This window comes from Calonectris borealis, chromosome 3 (assembly GCF_964195595.1).
Source record: "Calonectris borealis chromosome 3, bCalBor7.hap1.2, whole genome shotgun sequence".
In the NCBI taxonomy this organism is placed as follows: Eukaryota; Metazoa; Chordata; class Aves; order Procellariiformes; family Procellariidae; genus Calonectris; species Calonectris borealis.
Genome location: NC_134314.1, coordinates 2,163,547 through 2,184,652, shown reverse-complemented (window position 1 = coordinate 2,184,652; position 21,106 = coordinate 2,163,547). Strand labels below are relative to the sequence as shown.

The 21,106-nt window shown below is 50.0% G+C and overlaps 1 protein-coding gene across 3 annotated transcripts in view; it reads left to right on the top strand.

The window, feature by feature from the left end:
- Positions 1-17,910, top strand: part of ELP3 (elongator acetyltransferase complex subunit 3) — a 92,710-nt gene extending 74,800 nt beyond the window's left edge. For all 3 annotated transcript variants that reach the window (XM_075144801.1, XM_075144800.1, XM_075144799.1), the window contains one exon: positions 14,993-17,910. In XM_075144801.1, coding sequence (XP_075000902.1) covers positions 14,993-15,055 — 63 coding nt within the window. In that variant the 3' untranslated portion in view covers positions 15,056-17,910. The remainder of the gene's footprint in view (positions 1-14,992) is intronic.
- Positions 17,911-21,106: the final 3,196 nt, after the last annotated feature.

The following is a 21,106-nucleotide window of genomic DNA, read 5'->3' as shown; positions in this document are numbered from 1 at the left end:
TTAGGAAGGGCATTTTGGTTCTGGCAGCACATGGGGAAATTAGGGTACCGATGGGTTGGGAAACGGTATCAGCCATAGATACTCTGGTTTCATACTGTGCGTGACGCTGTAGTTATACCTCTGATATTGCCACTGTGTGGATTCTCTGCTCTATTTAAAGCTTGGGTGCTAGTGATCCTGGATGCTTTGGACCCTGGATGTTAGTGATTGCAAGGTACGTCCTTCCCCCCAAAGGTGCAATCTCATATCTTGATGTTTGACCAAACCAACCAGAATTAAATATTCACAATAACGAGGTGGTTTTGTGGCCTGCTTCCGAGGTTTCTGTACAGAGCCAGAAGCGTGCTGTGTCTGCTCCTTAGCAGTAGGGAGGAGGTGCCCCCCACCACCTAAATCAAAGAGCAAAGTAAAAAAGCGAGTGGCTTGTTTATCATGAAGTCGTTGCTCATTTAAGGTAATTTTCTGCATGAGTGGTGCCTTTCTACTCTTCTGATGTGAGTAGTATATTAGTATGCAGGCTTGGGTAGCTGAATGGTAGACCCTGGAGGCATCACTCCATTATTCAGAGCTCTGGGGAGGTCTGATCTGAAATGTCTGTTTTTCCATTTTCCAGCATTTATAATTGCATGTGTGTTTTCTTTGCCTTTTGTTGGTTTTGTGGTGGGTTTTGGGTTGTTTTTTTTGCTTTTAGTTGTACCTGCTTTGAATTTGCATCTTTTTTCCCTTTAAAAAAAGCCCCCCCAAACCTAAATTACAGTAAAACAATTTTAAACATGTTACTCCTCTGATGTCCACAAGTCCTTAGGCACTGAAAATGTAAAAAAACCTTGGTGTTTGAGGCTAGTGGATGGGCTCGTAAGCTTGCTGACTTTATAATCGCTTCTTCTTTTTTGGCAATAGCTGATGCTCGAATTCTGTATTCGGGGTTTTCTCTCCTTTTGGTATGATGATGCTACTGCTAATCCTTGACGAAGCTTTCCCTTCCTGTCCTCTTTTACCATTCAATTGACGGACCTGTATCTGTTTCTGGTTGGGGTGGGATTTTTCTGAGCTCTATTTTGGGGCTGTATCTCCCGTTTTGCCGTCCGTAGGTGTCAGCACTTGCCAGGGTCCCCTTTGGGAGTCAGTGGCGAGCAGTCGCATGCAGTGACTCAAGCACTACAGGTTTTTTGTCAGAAACCACATAGCATCCAGAGGATGATTTAGGACAAACACATGCTCGTTCCCCGCGTTCCTCCCGTGACATAAGTACAACGCAGCCCTCGTACCTGTTGTCTCTTAGTCCAACTTGCAGCTTATTTGCTTCAGACTCTGCCTCTGCCCGAAGAATAGGAGTAGGCTGGAGCGGGTCGGATCACTGTGTCATTTCTGACGCTGCCGATGCTGGGTGTCTGGGGAAGGGAGTAAATATCGAGTAAGCATGCAAACATCTTCTCGGCCTCCAGCCATTTGTTGCCCAAGGACTTCTAGAGTCAGAGGGAGTGCCTTTGTATCTGATAGCCCTCGAGGGATTATTCTGCCTTGCCAGCCTGTCTGCCTGCAACAACTGATAAACTCCTCTCCCCAGCCCTTTCCATGAGCTTTTTCGGGTCGGTTGCACTGCCTCGCAGTTGTACCTCGCGCTTGGGAGAGGAATCGTTCATCTAGGTGAAGGTGGATAAAGGACAGTCCTCTGTTAAAAGCTTTCCTGTTGTCTCCTTGAGGCTTCCTATTGCCATTGTTTTGACTTCGCTGCTTGACATCCCATAATTAGCCCCTTCTGACCCTAATCCTGTAGCGAGTACTTCAAACTGTTTCTTTAAACAGCACCAGTGATGAGTATGTGAAATGTGACATACAACAAATTCTGAAATATTAGAAGTCCTGTGTCCTCCCCCTCCGAAATGACAGAAGCATAAAGCTCCTGACTGGACGTTCTTAAACAAATTCATACGTTGTGGGTCCTTTGTGTTTGCTCTGAGCAGCAACTTAATTGTTCTGATGTCATCCTCTGGTTTTGGTGGTTACCTTTGGCAATAATGGTGACCGGAGAGATTCGAGCCAGTGCTTTACAATTACTTGAAGCACCTGAGCAATAAAATTACAAGACCGATACCTTTCTCTTTTAAAGTACAATAGTTACACATGATACTGAAAAACATGTGGCAGAAATGCTTCCCTACCTCCTTTAAAAATAATCTTTGTGAACTTTAAGAATGGGTATGCAGGTGCTGTTTTGAGAAAGTTCCCATCCCAAATATTTCTGTTCTTTTAATGCGTGCGTCATCAATTATAGCAATCTAGGAAATCTGGAGAGAGGCTGTAATCAGCAGAGGCAGAAGGGTGCGAGTGAGTGAACGTAGCAGCACGCACACGTTCAAGGTCGCTCAGGAGGACTTACTGCCCCTGGAAGTGCCCCGCACCACCGGCCAAATCCCGGGTGCTCCTCCAAGGAGGGAGAAAGCGACACAGCCCAGAGCTGAGCCAGCGAAGGGATCTACTCCGTGCTGCTGTCATTCTGGCCGGGCTTCGTGGCCTCCATGCCTCTACCTTGAAGACTCGGAGCAGAACTGGCTGATGCCAGCGCAGCTCCGACCAGCCCGTGCTGACACACGGCTTTGCAATAAGCGAGTGCGAGACACCCGTGCGTCAGAGCTTGCCTGCGCCCGGGCAGCCTGGCTTTACACTGCGCTCCTCCTGGCTCCCGGTACGCTCTGGGCTGTTACGCTTTGCTAGCTCCTTGCCAAGTCCTTAATCTCCTGCTCCTCTTTGTGAGAAGTGTTGGGGTTGTGCCAAACTGACATCCTGTCCTGGCACCAAAATGTCTTGCTTTGACTCCGCGTGTAACATTGCTCTTCTTGTTGGGGTTTTTTTTTTTTAAAAGGATATGTCTCCTCCTGTCTCAGGGATAGCCGCTGGCTTTGCACGTGGATTTTCAATGTTACCATCTCCAAACCCTAGCTTTACTGTCCACCACTGCCTCTCTGTGCCCTTCGCACGTCTTCAGTGTGTGAAAGCCACTTTCCTGTAAACTTTACGCCGCTGACACGTGCAGAGCCCGGGTAGCTGCCTCCAGCTTCACTTCCTATGGACACAGCAGAGGTTGGTGGTTTCAGTACCAGTGGCATTTAACAGTGACAGGACATGGCTTGCTTATTTTACCTCCATAACCCGAGCTTCTTGTATGAAGTTAAGATGAGGCTCCCCTTTATTCACAGCAGAGGAATTGAAGGTATCCAGCTATTGAATAGCTCTCTATCCCTGTCTGCCTAGCCTGAATCTGCTGCCAAAAGGAGGGGGACAGCACTGTCGTACTGCCGCGTTGTCCACCCAGGGTTGGCGTCTTACTGATTGTCCTTGAGGAGCGTGCTGGTTGCAGCAGGCGAGCTGCCTCCTTGGTTCAGTGAATCTGAACGCTGAGCTGCTGTGGGTGAGGCTGCTGGCTACTCCGAGGGCAAGGACCAGGAATGCACAGACCAAATATTTATGCGCTGTGAGACTGCAAATTACTTTTCAAACACTAGAAGCTAGCTCTATAAATACACTGCTCTTGCACGGAAGAGCTTTTTCGGCTGCAGTATCTGCTGTGACGTCTGTCAGCGTTATCTGTTTATGCTGGCATCAGAAAAGCAGACTAGCTTGGCTTGTACCAACAGGATTGTCTCCTTATCTCTGTACAGAAGACGCTTGTTCGGGAGGGGTGCGGGGGATGAGATTGAATTCCCCTATCGTAGGTGCTTGCCCTGTTCAAACCAAATGCGCCGAGCTCCATTAATAAGCACCCTTTCCTTTCTCCTTTAAAGTGCAGGCATTCTGTCACCTGTGCCTACGCCGTCTCCAGTAGCCTTTAAACGAGCCTCATTGGTAATTTACTCCTGAGACTGGAGAGGTGTCTGGAACCGCAGCCAAATCCGCACCAGCAACGCTTCATCTTCTGAAGCGGTAGTTTAATGTCTCCCTGCAGCGAGATTTCACTGTAGCCTCGCTCCATCCCGGTGACGTAGCAGCCTTATCACGGCGGTGTGGAGGTCTGGCACCGCTGCCGGTCCCTGCTATAAGCTAATTACTATGCGGCATGATGATCAGTTTTTCCCCCAGACCAGGTTTCTATTTGTGTTCTGTCAAGTAGAAAATTAACATGGACACAGGCCAGGGATGTTTCACGCCTGAGTGCGCCGAGGCTGAAGGTGGCGATCGGAAGGCAGGATGGATTTCTGAATGGTAGGCGTGGAGGATCAGGTGATGTCAAGCGTCACCAGCCCGCTTCATTAGCCGGATCATCAGAGGAGTCGAGTAGCTGGGGAAGAACTGGAGAAAAATCGCCCGTAGCATGCACAGTCCTCATTAACCGCCCATCTCGGCGTGCTTTGTTCAGAACTAAGCTGAACAGTATTTCTGCAGAGCAGGTAAGGGGTGCTGTCTGCAAAATTTGGAAGCGAGAGTCTAGCTAGTATTAACTTATATTAACTGTATTGATTCATTGTTTGCCACACCAGAGCCTTTTCAGGGCCTCCTTGCACTGCAGAGATGCAAACGTAATTGATGTTCGAGTGACCCTCACCCCTTGCATTGCTGCTGGGTCCAGACGAACACACGAACTCGTAGGAGCCCTAGCAGCAACTTGCAAGAGGGACAATAAAGCAAACACATGCAAAACCAAGAAGACATCGTAAAGGATTTTTCCCTGCCTGGTCGTTCTCACTTCTTTTTAATCAGTAGCATTATTTTTGTGAGTGTTTTGATGCTTTTTATTAAAAATACATGTGGTAATAACCTTCAGGTGGAGCCACCTAAACTGCTGATGTGCCTGTTGCTTACAGGAACACATCGCAGGGATTCCTGCTAGGCGTTTGGGGTCTTTCTGCTCTTTTCTCACGCTACTTTTACTCACCAGAAGTCATTAACATCTGATGTAGCAATCTGCACTATTAAACTGTAGATCTACAGGAACCTTTTAAGTTGTTCTTCAGTACAGAGGCATCATATTTATAACACTAACGATCTCTTTCTTGTTCTGATGAGTGAGAGGGGAAGTTCAGAAGAAAAGGCTGGTTTCTGACCCCGACCTTCCTGCACTGGACAGCTACTGAAACAAATTCCTGAAGCCGTGTGCTGTGTTTTTATGCTGTGAAACCCTGGCGCAGGTTGCCCGGAGAGGTGGTAGATGCCCCATTCGTGGAAACATTCAAGGTCAGGTTGGAAGGGGCTCTGAGCAACCTGGTCTGGTTGCAGATGTCCCTGCCCATGGCAGGGGGGTTGGACTAGATGGCCTTTAAAGGTCCCTTCCAACCCAAACGGTTCTGTGATTCTATGGTTCTCTGATGAATTAGATGCATGGGGATGCTGCTGATTTAATGACTGGTAGGCTCACTCTCAAGATTGCTGAGTGTTTCTTCATTGGTTTTTAAAACCCCATAGCCCATAGGAAAGAAAATCGATCGTGAATGCCTCACATGCTTGGTGAGTCATCCTAAATCCCCAATCTCTCAGCAATACCTTACTAGCTGGGTTGGATATTTCAGCAACCATCTCTGGAAGAAGCCTGAAGACATTACGTAGCCTGTAGATCTAAAATCTCACAAACATTTAACTTGACAAATTTGGAGTTGAGTAGCAGACATATTTCACTGTCCCTGTCTCTCTCAATGCCCGGTGGCAGCACTTTGTTAAAATATAGGAGAAGTTACGATATTAGCTCTTAAATATTTAATTTTGCTTGGTTTAGAGTCAGAAGATCTGTCATCTCTGGCTTCATCTGTCGCAGTTAAAGGCGGTGGTGGCTTTCTCTCTCCTGACAGTGGATGCTTTCAGTGCAGCTGGGTTTGGGCTGTGTAGTCGTTAATGAAATATTGCTTCTATAATAAAGAGATCAATGAGATGTAATTTTACCATCTGGAAGCTCTAGGATGGGCCTTAGCTGCAGACTTGCCATTCAAAAATCAGTTCTAGCCAGGGCATCTCCCATGTGCAAAGAGGCACCCCAAAAGTTGAATGCTGTAAAATCAGTTCTTTAATTCTACCATTCATTTAACTGTTTCTATTTAAAAAAAAAAAAAAAGTTATTGGTGACAGTCTTGGTTTTGAGTCTTGGCCTTAAGAACAAATCAGAAAATCCCCGAGCGATCCATTTGTTAATATGATAAAGCTTTTGCTCTGGTTTTCCTTGTTAGCTCTGCACCTTCACCAACACTCAAATTCTGCAATGTGGCAGGGTAGGAGGAAATATCTGCTTTGTTTCAGTAGAACTTCATAAGCAGTTCGCTAAATTATTCTATCAAGGTACTATAATCCTTCCAGCCAAAGTACCCTTCCAGAGCGGGGCTGGTGCCTCTCTACCCTGCAAAGCACCCGGGCACGCCTGGCTCCCACCCTGTAGCGTCACTCCAGAAACTTGCCCCGTTAAATTGCATTTGGCGCTTTGGTGTTTGGCAAACCTACCCCGGCAAATGAGGAGAACCGGCCTCCGAAGCTGGTGTCCCCAGACATCCCTCTTTCACCTTGAAATTGCTGGTGAGTCAGTGTCGCTGCTCTGTTGCAGAAGGATTCGTCGCAGCTTGTGGTAACCTTTAAAGTTGAGGTGGTTCCTCTAAAGTAATTGCTGAGGCTTCCTCTGCGGCCGGGGACAGAGGAAGGACAGGCTGAACCTGCACTGCGTGGGGGACCTGGTTTGCTCGATTAGAGATCTCCATTTGAAAGGAGGGAAGGTGAATGAGGGGATGCTGCCTTTCATGGGGGAGATGCAAGAGACAAAGAAAAGTTTTTCAGATTGGCCAGGTCCTAGACCATGCCAAGCCATTCTGGATTTAAATTGGGTCAAATTAAATTGAATCTGTAGTGTACAAAGAGTAAGTTGCAAAGGGGAGAGTCAAGGTCTCCTGTGCTGGTTACGCAGTGTGGTTTCTTCCTTCATTTTTATTTATCAAGCCCAAGAGCTGACCACGAGTTGGAGGAAGGATCAGCCCTATCAGAAAGGGACTTCATCTCTTTGCGTTTGCATCAAATCCAGAGTGGATTTAAATGGAGCAGGGATTGGATTTGCATGTGAGGCTGGGAGGGGATGCTGAGGACATTCAGGACTTTCTGCTTGTGGGTCATGGCTTCAAAAATAATCCAATCTTATATCTGAAAGGCCATCAGTGTTTTGCAGTAGTGAAGTGAGTTGTTGAGCTGATGAAGGGAGACCCAGGCTTCAAAACTCTTTTTTATCGCAGGCTTGCTTTGTGATTTCAGACAAATTACCCAGCTGCCTGGGATCTTGGCTCTTCTTCGGGGACGTGGTGATGAGAGTACCTCCCTGCTAGGCAGAGGTGTTGTGAAAATAGTAATTTAAAGTTTCTGGGAAGCGATCCGGGCGGGAAGGAAGCACAACTTGCATTTGACAGCAAAAACCAGAGGCTTTCAGGTGCGGAGTTCTCTTCCAGGTCCAACAAACAGCAACACACAGACTAAATACAGGTTAGGCACAGCGGGTTTGATTCTGCTAATCATTTAGCCCTTACTAGAGAAAGGATTATGAAATGCTTCACACGCAGTGTTATTAACAGTCATGTAAGTACATAAAGATACATCTAAATCACAACTCTAACTGCGATGCTAATTAGCTCTTTGTGGTTGCTGCAGCAGGAGGAGGCCATGAAATACTGAACTCTCCCATCCCTGGATTTAGTCCCTCCAGCGACTGTTGAAACACATGGGGAGAGTCGCTCTGCGGGGAGAATGCTTCAGACCCCAGTGCTGCAATGTGCTTATGGGTGCAAAAAATATCAAAAAGCGTTTCCAGTGCTCCGTTTTTAAAGCAGATTTATTGAAATAAAAATATTTTCAATTATGTTTTTAAAAAAAAAAATTTGTATTCCTACTTCCCATTTGCATTGCCTGGATTATGTTTTCTGGTGACTGCCAAAGTATTAGTAGTTCTCAGTAATTCTCGACAGAATCTGTTGTTTTAAAAGAAAAGTTAGCATGTTTGCGTTTGCTCTCTATGCTAACTTGGAACTTGAGAAGTCTTGTATTTGCAAGATACTGGGTAACAGTTCCAAAAGCCCCTATTTCTAATTTTCATAGGATTTTTATCTCACAGTATCTTTAGGAACTTTTGGGAAATGAGTTGCCAATTATCTAATCTTAAAAAAAAAAAAAAAAAAAAAAAATCTTTGCTGCAGGGATTGATGTAAGGATTGTTCCTTGGTTTCTTAAATTAATAACTTTTTTCTGATTGCTCTGACGTGCCCAGGTTTTCTGGTCGGTATTAAGAATGTTGGTTTTTTCTCTTTCCTCAGTGCTGATAAGGCGTTTTGGTTATCTCAGATCCTTTGCCTTTTCCCCATTGTTACAGTTCTCTGCGGTTGGTTGGTAGTGATTCACATGAAACAGCCTCGTGTTTTCCCTGAAGATAAAATCCAGCACTGTGAAAAGCATAAATGCCAAAGCAAACTAATCGGAGGTCGTGGATGGGTCTGCTGTGCATTCTTAACTCGTGCGTCAGTTCAGAAATGTGGTGTGTGGTTTTTCGGTCAGCATCCGCTATACAATAGGCAAGAGAACATTCTCTCATCTTATTTTCCTACCACTCTTATGTATTTGAAACCCGAGTTTTGACCCTTCCTCATAGAAACAGGTCCTGCCAACACGAAGAGCAAGGGCTCGCTCCGAAGCAAGCTGTGGACGCTTGCCCGAGTGGCTGCCAAGTGCCAGTAAGTGTCAGCTTCGCTTTCAAGTCCTACGCGGGTGTACGTTTTGGGTAGCAGTGGATTCACAGCAAGCATTTGTTTGACAGCTAGCAAAGTGTCTGCTTGGACTTGGAGGTCAAAGCAAGGAGTATAAAGAAAAACCTAAAACTTCTCTTTCAGTAGCCTGAGTCTCCACCGAGACCCATGGTAAAGAGAGGGTTGTGTTTGCTGGCTCACCGCTGACGTCAGGCTCCTAATCACCGACCCCAGTCTTGGGAGACTCTGAAATGGGAGCTTTGTGATCTCTGAACGACGGCCTTTGAATCCTCCTGGTGCTTTGGCAGCCTCGGACTGATCATGGGAGACACGCTCGGAGGCCAAGGAGATTCTCTCAGAGCTCTTGTTTTCTTTCTTCGCTTTTCTAGCTGTGTTGAAAAGGCAGATGTTTATGGTCTGTTCCAGCCTCCTGCCCGGCTCTGTGCCGTCGCTGTGTTTTACCAATGTCCGTGGAAGTGCTGTCGGTGCCTGCAGAAGCATTTGTTGCTGCCTTCCCTATGCCTTTTCAAAACCACAGAAGTTATGTTCCAACCGTGGCAGACGTTCCCCTTGTAGAGCATCGCTGTGCCAGCAGCAACACTGGCGGTCGCGGGGGGAACGTCCTTTCTGATACCAAGAGAAGAAGCCTCAGCCATCCTGAGTCCCTGCAGCTGGCTTAAGACTCACTGCTGATTCTGGGTGAAATTCATAGCGCTTTGGCGAATGTAGCATCTCCCTTTCCCGTCCTGTTGCCTGCACTAACCACAAATCCTTTTCTCAGCACCCTTGGAGGACAATCCTACTTGCCAGAGATCCTACAGACGATCCGGGTGTCCGCGCAGTGAGCCTGGGGCTCTCCCTTCCTCAGGCAAAGCGCCGAGCCAGGTAGTTACTCCCAAAAAAACCTGGAAGAGGTTTCGCTATCGCCAGAATTGCAGCGGGCACGTTAATGGATTGAGGCAATTCGGAAAGTTCAGCTGACTCAGGGTCGCTGCCTTGCACACAGGGCCCCGCTAACTGCTTCTAAGAAATATTTTGAGGGGGAAGGAAGCTGCGAGACACGATACGCCTTGACTGTGCATCTTCGGAAAAGGTTTTAGTCGTTGCCAAAAGATGCGGAGGCCTGTGCAGAGAGAAGTCTCTCGTGTGCCTCAGTAAGTCTCTGCTATGGAAATTTTATGAACTATTAGTAGCTCTCTAATGATCCTGAAAACAATCTCATTTTCACTTAGTTCTGTGACTAGTGAGCCGTGGTGAAGGAATCTTTGAGGATGAGCCTCGAAGCTCGGATGCTGCGTCGCAATATTTCTGTGTGGCAGGGCTGAGTCAGAAGGGTGTATTTATGGGCTCTGCAAGAAAAGGTCATGGGCAGGGGTTGCTGCACATGGGCAACGAAATCTGATTTCTGCCGTCCTCTGGGTAGCAGTCCCGTGCCGATTGCCTGTCCTTCTGGGCCAGGAGAGTGTTTAACCCTGACGCTGTGGTCGCTTTTCTCTCTGTCCTCTGCTACAGGCAGACTTTTAAAATTTATTTAATTAATTTTGAGGTTTAAATGTTACGGTGAAAAGCCAGGTTTGGGGTTTTATCAGTAGGCTTCACCGTTATTCAGATGCTTCCAAAAGAAGAGAACAAAAGGCGATTAAATTAACCAGCAGCCATTGCCAGAGGATGTGTCATTTGAAGATTGCGATTGGGGACGCTTCCAAAAAGCCTCAGCTGGCCCATGGCCACGGGTTTCTGTCCAGGCAGGCGTGATTGGAGTCCCTGCCCTTCAACCAAATCACTGGCAGTGAATCTGGAAGTAGTTGGTTGAAATTTGCTCTGCTGAGTTCAAACTGAGCTCTCCTGCACAGTTTGATACAGAATATTTAAAATTTAAAACCCTGTTTTAAAGATCCAGAATGAGAAATGCAGCCAATTCTGGCTTGGAAAATCAAAAAGCTTCTTGGGCCAGCTTTTGGCCTGACTGTTCCATTCCGGCGTGATATTTCTTTTGTGATATTTCTTGGATGATGTTTCTTTTCACTGGAAAGCACGGGTGAGACTTGGAGCAGTGGGAAGAGTGCTGTCTGAACAAGTCCACCAGCTCTCTGGTATGTTTGCTGTAAATTTGAGCAGCAAAGATTTGGGAAGAGAACTTGTGCCATCAAGACCTTCCTTTCAGATATGCTTGATGGACAAGTATTGAGTGCATTATGAGTTGCTTCTCCGGCACTTGCCCCTAGAATGACTTGTGAGCAGACGAAATGGCATGTTGTTTTAATAGCTATAGCTCTGATTTTCTTAGGACTGCATGTTGATACTCTCCTTGTGATCAGAAGCCAGCAGCATAATCCTGCAACTCTGTTTTTTTGCGCTTTGCATTCATACAAAGTTGTGATCATTTGACAATGGAGAGGTCTGTGAAGATGGATTCCTTCTGCATGACTTACAGGCAGTTATTAGTGTCCCACAGATCTTTTATTCCATTCAGCAGTGCCTACTGTGTTGCCCTTCTCTCATGGATGAGGAAGGCTGTGGATGGTTTCTGGCTGTCAGCCTGCTTTTAATTCCATGCTTCAACACCCCGTTTCTCTTCCAGTTGTGCCATGCTGATCTCAAAACACCCGTCCTCCGTGCCGGTTGTGATTGCCTTGATATACTTTGACTGCAAGGAAATGCTTTTGTATTAATGGCCTCCTAGTGCATATTGTAGGCTGGGTTTGTTAGCCTTTGGGTTCAGAGCGGCCGAAGTGAATCCCATCCTCGTCCTCTCTTGCTGTGCACCCGTTTGGCTCACGGGGAGATTTTCGTGCATTTCAGCACAGTTCATGTCAGAGGAATCTAAACCACAAGCCTTGCTCCAGGGGCAGATCAAATGCAGTCCACCCTCTGAAAGGGGGCAGAGGGGTCTGAATGAACGGCTTTTTGGCCAACTTCAAACCAGATGTGTGGTGGGGACATGCAGTCCAGGATACCGAAAATCAGTCTGAAGTCACTCCCTCCAGTCACATAGAGCGTAGAGGTGGGGGCTTGAGCACCAAGTGCTTCAGGAGCAGACTGCTCCAGCGTGGGTCCCCCACGGGTCACAGGTCCTGCCAGGAGCCTGCTCCAGCGTGGGCTTCCCACGGGGTCACAGCCTCCTTCGGGCACCCCCTGCTCCAGCGTGGGGTCCTCCACAGGCTGCAGGGGGATATCTGCTCCACCGTGGACCTCCATGGGCTGCAGGGGGATATCTGCTCCACCGTGGACCTCCATGGGCTGCAGGGGGATATCTGCTCCACCGTGGACCTCCATGGGCTGCAGGGGGATATCTGCTCCACCGTGGACCTCCATGGGCTGCAGGGGGATATCTGCTCCACCGTGGACCTCCATGGGCTGCAGGGGGATATCTGCTCCACCGTGGACCTCCATGGGCTGCAGGGGGATATCTGCTCCACCGTGGACCTCCATGGGCTGCAGGGGGATATCTGCTCCACCGTGGACCTCCATGGGCTGCAGGGGGATATCTGCTCCACCGTGGACCTCCATGGGCTGCAGGGGGATATCTGCTCCACCGTGGACCTCCATGGGCTGCAGGGGGATATCTGCTCCACCGTGGACCTCCATGGGCTGCAGGGGGATATCTGCTCCACCGTGGACCTCCATGGGCTGCAGGGGGATATCTGCTCCACCGTGGACCTCCATGGGCTGCAGGGGGATATCTGCTCCACCGTGGACCTCCATGGGCTGCAGGGGGATATCTGCTCCACTGTGGACCTCCATGGGCTGCAGGGGGATATCTGCTCCACTGTGGACCTCCATGGGCTGCAGGGGCACAGCCTGCCTCACCATGGTCTTCCCCAGGGGCTGCAGAAGAATCTCTGCTCCAGCGCCTGGAGCACCTCCTGCCCTCCTTCTTCACTGACCTTGGTGTCTGCAGGGCTGTTCCTCTCACATGTTCTCACTCCTCTCTCTGGCTGCAATTGCCCAGTTTTTCCCCTTAAATATGTTATCCCAGAGGTGCTACCACCATTGCTGTTGGGCTCGGCCTTGGCCAGCAGCGGGTCCATCTTGGAGCCGGCTGGCATTGGCTCTGTCAGACATGGGGGAAGCTTCTAGCAGCTTCTCACAGAAGCCACCCCTGTAGCCAAAACCTTGCCACGCAAACCCAATACAGGTGTCTTGGTGAGAGCTTTTCCCCTCAAAAGCCTCTTGCCTTGAAAACATTCCTGCAGCGCTGGAGCTAGCGAGACATCCCAAGTTAGAGCTGGGCAGCAGGGAAACCAGGCTGCATCTTCACGTGCAGCCCTCAGCTTGAGGCATCTCCTGCCTCTTCTTCACAGGAGACTTTCCTGTTGAAAAACAGTAATTTTGTGCAAGAAGTTACTGCTACGAGCAGGGCTGAGATGACGACTGAGATGCTTCGCGAAGCGGCACAGCGTGGGACCCCTGGGGCACAGGGCCAGCCAACTGCATCATCATTCTTGTTAATGGCTTGAACCCATCGCCCTCAAACGAGGAATTGTCGGCGCTTAACTAGCGCCACTTAATAGCTCTGAGATTAATGGAGGCAGCACACGATGCTCCGACGCAACCTCAGCTGCCTTCTTTAAAATCCACACATTTCCCAAGGGCTTTAGAAAAAAAAAGAGGAAGTGTTAAATAACTCTGATCAAGGTGTTTTTAAAACCATCTGCTGAATTACTCAGTTGTCCTTTAGCTTCAAGAGGGTTGTTCTTCAGCTTTCCATTTCGTTAATCCTTTTAACCGAGTTGTTTTGGGCCACGGGTGGGGTGGCTCTGCTGTTTTACTGCCAAAACCTGTATGTCATACCCCAGCATCTCTGCTAATGAACCCAGAGGACGTTTTTTAGGCAAGATACTGATAAAGGTGATAATTTACTCCAGGTCAGAAATCCCGACCCTCCCGGGCAGGGATCGGGAAGAGGGGAGTGGACGTGTGTGCAGCGGACTTGGGTTTTTCCGTGGCTTTGGGTTCACGCTGAAGATGAGTGAATTTGGGTCCCTTCAGGATGTTTTTAGTTGAGGATGGTGCTCTGCTGCGATGTCACAGGGGCTTTGCCACTGCTTAGAAGCAGATTTGCTCAGATGTTCCCCAATTCGGGGTTCTTTGTGGTCTTTCAAGCTCTTCCCAGCTTCAGCTGGAATGAGGGGCACGAGGACAGCTCAGGTCTGGGTTTCAGGTGTCTTTTCCATACCTTAAATTAATATAATGCTTCTCTAGGGTGTTGGCTGGGGGTTTGTCGGGAGCTGTGGTGCTGGTTCGGTAACTATCGTAATGTGCATTCAGGAAATACATTACCGCTATTTTAAACAAATCTGTCAAAGCAGCAATGGGTAAAATCGCTGCAGCGATGTGTGGGCAGGAAGGGGTTACCAGCTGCTCCGGGTCACTCCCTGCAAGGGAGATGCAGCCGATTCCTGGAGAGCCATTTGCAAGCACCGCAGTTTCCAGGAACTGGCTGGAGGGATGAGATTAGAGGAAAGAGGGGCTGCTTTTCTTGATGGAGAGCCGCGTCCTATCTGTCCTTCTGTCCCTACCCACCAGCTGCGCTGACAATGATGCCATGATGCTGAATTCCTCCTCCCTCCCCTGATGACTAATGTCTGCATCTGTGAGTAATTAGATAAGGTGAGGGGGAAGGACCTGTCCTGCCGCAGGATGCTGCGCGAACGGCAGCCTCGGTCGGCGGGGCTGGGCTCGCCCTGGGCACGGACGCTGCGGGGTCTCATTAAGAGAGGAAGGAGAGGGAAGAGGCTGTTTGAGAACCGAGGCGTTCGGAGCCGTCCTTTTCAATGAGGAAATTGGATTGCGGCTGCGGAGGCCACTTGTCTCTCTGAAGTGGAGCTGAGCTCATTTCTAGGAGCCGTTGGACAGAGTTTGTCGGGGTTTAGAGCCCTTCAGTTCCTGGTAACGATGCCTGCAGCTGGGCCGCCTCCTCTCAAGAGCCTGTCTTTGGGTTTTGTTATACCTGGGGTACTCTGAACTCTTGACTCACGTTTCACCGTTGTTCCCTTGTCGCTTCCTCTCTCCCTCGCAGCTCACAGCCTTTCTCAGGACAAAGGACCGGGTGCATGATTCAGGGCAGATAGAACAGCTATGTTCCTGCCTTTCCCCTCTTAAAAACACCGTAATCAGTCCAGATGCTAACGAGTAAACGCCCCCGCTCCAGCACGGCAGCCGGGGAGGCCCAGCGCCGACTGTTCGGAGAGGCTGAGCTCTTTTTGTCACCTTCCCTCCTGGAAGTGACTTTCCTGCCCGGCCCTGGCTTCTCCGACTGGTTTGTTGTCGCACTGAATTAAACCTTTCTGTCGTTCTTTTTGCAGGTGTTGGCACGAGGAACTACTACAGGAAGATCGGCTACGAGCTGGAAGGGCCTTACATGGTGAAAAGGCTGGACTGATGCCCCAGGAGATCCTCACCCCGACCAGCTGCCGGGAGGAGAGGAGACAAGACTGGAAAGAAAGCTCAAGGTGACAGACGTAAGCTAAAAACCAAAGCCTGCCAACTGCGAAGGACTTGCTGATGCCAGAGCCCACGGCAGCAAACGGGGCATCTCCTCTGGGGAGTCCTGAGGTCTGCCCATGGTCCCAGGAGAGGTTGGGGACGTTTCACGTGTCTCGTTACCTGCGTAAGCCTGCCAGATCTCCGGGGCCAGCTCTGATGCTTTGCAATAGAGGACTGAAGCGTAGGTGAACTGAAAACATCCATTGTTTCTGTGATGCTGTCAGCGGGCTTTTAATGTTTCAGCATTGAAATTGTGCGGGTTGTTCTGCAACATGAATGAATTCCTTCTCTGTGCGCATTTATCTATGCTGGCCTCCGCTGCCTTCTGTCCACCCCAGGTGATGCCAACTGATCCTTTTACAGTAGGAGGCCATGAGGATTGGAAGCCCTTACCTTGCTAGCGGTAGGAATTGAGATTAAACTTCAACTGAATCTCTACAGGGACACCCAACCATGGAGTAACTGGGTTAGAAAGGACCTCTGAGGTCTCTAGTCCAACCCCACTCAAAGCAGGTCGAATTAGATCAGGGTGGTGATGCTTTAATATCTCCAAGGGTGGAGATATTCAATGGATGAACCTGAACATGAGCCGGCAGTGTGCCCAGGTGGCCAAGAAGGCCAACGGCATCCTGGCCTGTATCAGAACTGGTGTGGCCAGCAGGAGCAGGGAGGTGATCGTGCCCCTGTACTGGGCACTGGTGAGGCCCCACCTCGAATCCTGTGTTCAGTTTTGGGCCCCTCACGACAAGAAGGACATGGAGGTGCTGGAGCGTGTCCAGAGGAGGGCAACGAAGCTGGTGAAGGGCCTGGAGCACAAGTCTGATGGGGAGCGGCTGAGGGAACTGGGGGTGTTTAGTCTGGAGAAGAGGAGGCTGAGGGGAGACCTCATTGCGCTCTACAACTACCTGAAAGGAGGTTGTAGCGAGGTGGGGGTTGGTCTCTTCTGCCAAGTAACAGCGATAGGACGAGAGGAAATGGCCTCAAGTTGCGCCAAGGGAGGTTTAGATTGGACATTAGGAGAAATTTCTTCACCGAAAGGGTTGTCAAGCCTTGGAACAGGCTGCCCAGGGAAGTGGTGGAGTCACCATCTCTGAAGGTATTTAAAAGCCGTGTAGATGAGGCGCTTAGGGACATGGTGTAGTGGCACGGTGGTGTTGAGTTGACGGTTGGACTTGATGATCTTAGAGGTCTTTTCCAACCTTAATGATTCTATGATGTGGATGGAGAGTCCACAGCATCTAGGTCCCTGTTCCAATATTTGATCACCCATACGTTGAAAAAGTTTTTCCTAATCTCTGATTGGAGTTTACAGTGTTTCAGCTTGTGCCCGTTGCCTCTGGGCCTGTCGCTGTGCACCTCTGGGAAAAGTCTGCTTCTGCTCTCCAAGCTTCTCCTTGCACATCACATACTCCAGTGCCGTAACCGTCCTCATGGCCTCTGCTCCGGCTCGTTAGTCTGTATTTCCAGCACCAGATCTGCCACTTCTCCAGCCCATAACCCATTCATTTGGGCATGAGGGTGGCGTGCGGCAGCAGTGTCGGAGGCCTCGGTCACGGTATACAACATCCACTCCCTCCCTTATCCGCACCGCCGTCATCTTGTCACAGCAGGCAGCCGGGTTGCTCAGGCACGATCTGCCCACGGGGGATCCCTCCCGGCTGTTCCCGACTCCCTCTTCCCCTCTCCTCCCACGGCTGGAAAGGGCTTTGGGGAGGGTTTGGTCCCCATCTCTCCCAGCATGGAGGTGGGGCTGACTGCCCCACCTAGGACGAGAGGAAATGGCCTCAAGTTGCGCCAAGGGAGGTTTAGATTGGACATCAGGAGAAATTTCTTTTCTGAAAGAGTGGTCAGGCCTTGGAACAGGCTGCCCAGGGAAGTGGTGGAGTCACCATCCCTGGAGGTATTTAAAAGAGGTGTAGATGAGGCCCTTAGGGACATGGTGTAGAGGGCATGGGGGTGTTGGGTTGACGGTTGGACACGATGATCTTAGAGGTCTTTTCCAACCTTAATGATTCTACGATTCCTCAGATCCTCCTCCTGCTCCTCCTTGGAGATGGGTGTGATGGTTGCCTTTTCAGGCATCGAGAATTCTATCAGGAATGATAGAATTAAAGCTTCTTTTTGCAAACGGAGGGAGATGGGATGCGAGAGTGAGCTAGGACCCTGGGTGAAGAGCTCAGCACCTTCCTCACCTCTCCCCAGCCCTGTGGTGGGCACGACGCGGGGCAGGTGGGTGTCCTTTGACGTCAGCGATTCAGGGTTTTCCAAAGCAGCGTGCCTGGTGCTGCCCGCGTGGCTGAACAAAACCAGAAGGGAGCGGCCAGAGCGCTGACCTCCTCTGCTTCTTTTTTATAGTATTTCAATCAAAAATAGGGTTGAAAGCCAGAGTAGCGGCTTGTAGAGGAGTTGACATTTCGGGTGTTACTCTAATAAATGACTCTGTCAGGAACCTTCTGGAAACTTCGCCAATAACGAGTGTTCGGACACGTGTGATTAACTCGGAGGAGAAGCGGCTCCGGGAGGAAATCTCCCGCGGCGGCGGTGCCGCGCCGCGCAGTAAATGTGATCCTGCCACCGTGATCTATTGCTGCTCCCGAACGGCGACTGGCGGGGTCAGCGGCCAGAACCGCGCTGACGTCTGCTGACGCAGGAGCGGCAAAGGCAGCGGCTGCCCGCAAAAGGCGCGTCCTTGCTGGAGAGAACCGAAATACCTGGCAATAAAGTTTTTATTATTGAAGGTAAACGCTGGTGTCCTGTGTTTTAAGGGCTGGGGAGTGAAAAACCACGGACCAGCTTGTTGGTGCCTAAATCCTGAGCGTGTTTGAGCCTCCTGCCCTGTACGGAGGGTTTGATTTAAAGACGGAGGATGGAGGCTGTTGCTTCTTGATTTGTCGAACTGTTTTGTGTTTTTTTCCATCCTCCAAGACACTGGTAAATGGGGCATGTTTAAGCTTCTGACACCGTAAAAGCAGAGGAGATGGAAAGGGATGCATTGAAAGGGGATGCAATTTCTGTGCAGAATCCTTAAAATTTTCCGCAAAAATTTGTTGTTCTGGTACAACTGACATAATTGTGAATCACTCTGACGCTTTCAGCTCTGACAGCCCAGGTTTTTTTCAGGTACTGGCCAGAAAAGCTCACCACTTCCGTGCGTCTGAAAGCATGGCCCTCCGGCAAATCTAGGAAATACCAGATACGTTTTGGTTTTGTTTTTTTTTTTTTTAAGGCCAATGCATTTTGAGTTTACTGGCAGCTTTATCAAGAAAGAAAGCAATTTTTTGGGGGGGGTCTTATTTTTAGCTTCCCAGTTGTGCGTTCTTTCTGGGGTGATTTCATGCTGCACTGGCTCAGCGTCTGCGAAACTCTCCGGGCTTGTCTGCACAGGCTGGGGTTTGTTTTGAAGTGTGATGTATTGATTTGTCCGTTGGATATAAATGCAGCCAAATGAATAGCCGGTTTGTACTCCTCTCCGAGCCGTTGCTTCCGCCGGGGACAGGGAGTTCCTCCAACGCGTTTTGCCGGCCTGTGTCCTGTCTGCTGCACCGCTGGGGTTTGGGATGGGGAGGGGGGGTCTCGGGCGGTGACTCTGCAGCCGGGTCCCCTGCCAGGGCACGAGCGAGCCTCGCTGGGGCAGCCCGGGATGAGGAAAGGTCCCAGGATGGCAGCCCGAGCTGCGGCTTCTCACCCTTTGTGTATCTGCCCGAGTTTAAAAATACATTGGTATGTGTCGGCCACCTACAGAGAGCTGGGGAAGGGACGTGTTAGCAGGTGCGTGTGAATTTTCCGTGGGTTTTAGTGTGGCTCGTGGGGGTCTGCGGTTGCCCAGACATAAGTTCGGGCAAGATCGTTTCCTGCGGTGCGCTCTGCTGCCTGCGGCGTGGCTGCCGGGAGGGAAAAGCAAAACCGCGCTTCTCTCTAAGGTGGTTCCGAAGGGTTTCGGGCTTTCTTGTGTTTGAAGTCCACTGGGCAGTAACAAAGCCATGAAGTCTGGTAAGATTTCAGACAGCTTTAGCTGCAAAAAAGGGAACAAACGGAACGTGAGACCCTCCTGGGAGAAAAGGGGCTGTGCAGATCCTTCCCATGGCGATGCTTGAAGCTCTGTGGCCACTCTTGAGCTAGACTTCATTAATACGGGGTGACAGCGTGGGACCAGGTATCCAAATAACAAATTGGGGAGCCCAGAGGGGGCTCCCTCCCCCACGTAGAAGTTCACACTTCTGGCTGAAGATGAGCAGAGGGCCTTGCCCTGGGCGTGCGGGGAGGAGGAAGCACTGGTGGGCACTAAAAACTTTATTATAAAACAAATTGTCAGCCGCGGTTTGGTTTGGCTGAGGTGTGTTGGCTTTTTCCTGGCCGGGCTGCTCATTCGCAGGGTCCTGGTAGCCACTCAGCCACGCCAAGGAATTTTTCCAGTTGGCTATGACCTGTTTTTTGCCATACTCTGAAAGTTTGGGTTATTATGTTAGGGTTTGGGTTTTTGTTTTTTTTCCTCTCCATGAGAACAGCATCCATGTCCATACAGGTACATCATTCTTACAGAGCTGTCGTGTAGGAAATCGGCTAATAGCATCCCGCAATTAATTGCGAAAGGGAGAGCGGCTTTGAAATCCAGGAGCAGTTGCGCTTCGCTGCAGCCCATGAAATGTGTCTGTCTTGTGCAGCCGCGAATCGTCCTGCCGTTTGAGGTCGGCTAAATGCAGACAGTGTTGCCTTCAGTGGGCGAGCCCGGCATCTTTTACACAGGAGTCAGTGGAAGAGTGTAGTGAAGCCTCCTGGATGGAAACCAAACAAAAAAAACCCAAAAAAAACCCACAAAAACCCCACCCAAAACCCCTCACCCCAAGGTGATTTGTATTGATGAGCTGCAGCTCCTCCTTCTCCCTTCATGATGGGAACGAGGTCGATTAAGCAGACAAGGGCTTATGCAACTGTCCAAAAGATGAACAAAGTCAAGAAAATTTGCCTGTAAAACCCAACAGACCGAGGGCTGTGGCCGATCCCATGGCTGTGGAAATGAAGCCTGGGGCTGGGAAGGCCCCAAATTCCCGTGTTCCAGGTTGAAATGGTGCCAAGGGAGGATTCGGGGCACCGCTGCGTCCTCCCCGCTCAGTAACCCATCGCAGCCTCGGTCAGGCAAAGGGGTTTTGAGGCTGATGCTTTCAAGCGAGGGAGCACCAGCGAGGGTTGTGCTCCCCCGCCTGTGCCCAGCGTCTTTGCAGCCGATGAGCTAAAAAAAAAAAAAAAAGCAAGAAGGCACGAAGAAAGCAAGTCATTAATGGAAGCTGCTCTCTCCTTTCATGGGCAGTGGTGACCAGCTTCTGGTGACCAGAAGAAGAAGAATAAGGTGAGTCATGCTCATTTCTGCATTAATTTTAGCCTGTTGCGTTTCTCCTGCTCTAACTTTTCGGGACGCTAATGCTCTCTGCCTGCCTACAATCGGACAAGGGTGCCAGGTGGCGGGGAGCTCAGGTGCAGCTCGAGCAGTAATAACCTCCTCGGGGCAGGAGCACCAGGGCTCGCGCCGCGATTTCATTGCTGTAGTCTTGCGCTTTCTGACGTGAAAAGAAGCTCTGCCAGCTTCAATATTTCTCTTGCTTCTATTTATATGCCTTTTCCTCATTGATTTAAAATTATCTTCTGCCCCTGCCTTGGTAGCGCTGGAGCGATTGGTAAAGTGCCTGCTCTCGCTGCAAGCACAAGGGCTGCAGGGCAGGTTTTTGCTTCCCCACGGCCCTGGGAAGAAGCCCGTCTTTGCCCAGGAGAGCTGCTGGCAGAAGAACCCTGCTGAGGATGTGGGACTGCTGCAATCTGCTGCTTCTTGGACCCTGGGGAGCTGTTACCTCCCGCTTTCCGGAGGAGTGCGGCATCAGCCCGGTGGTTGGTAGCTGCAGGAGGGATCAAAGCTGCTGCCTGGGTCACGCAGGCATGGGGTG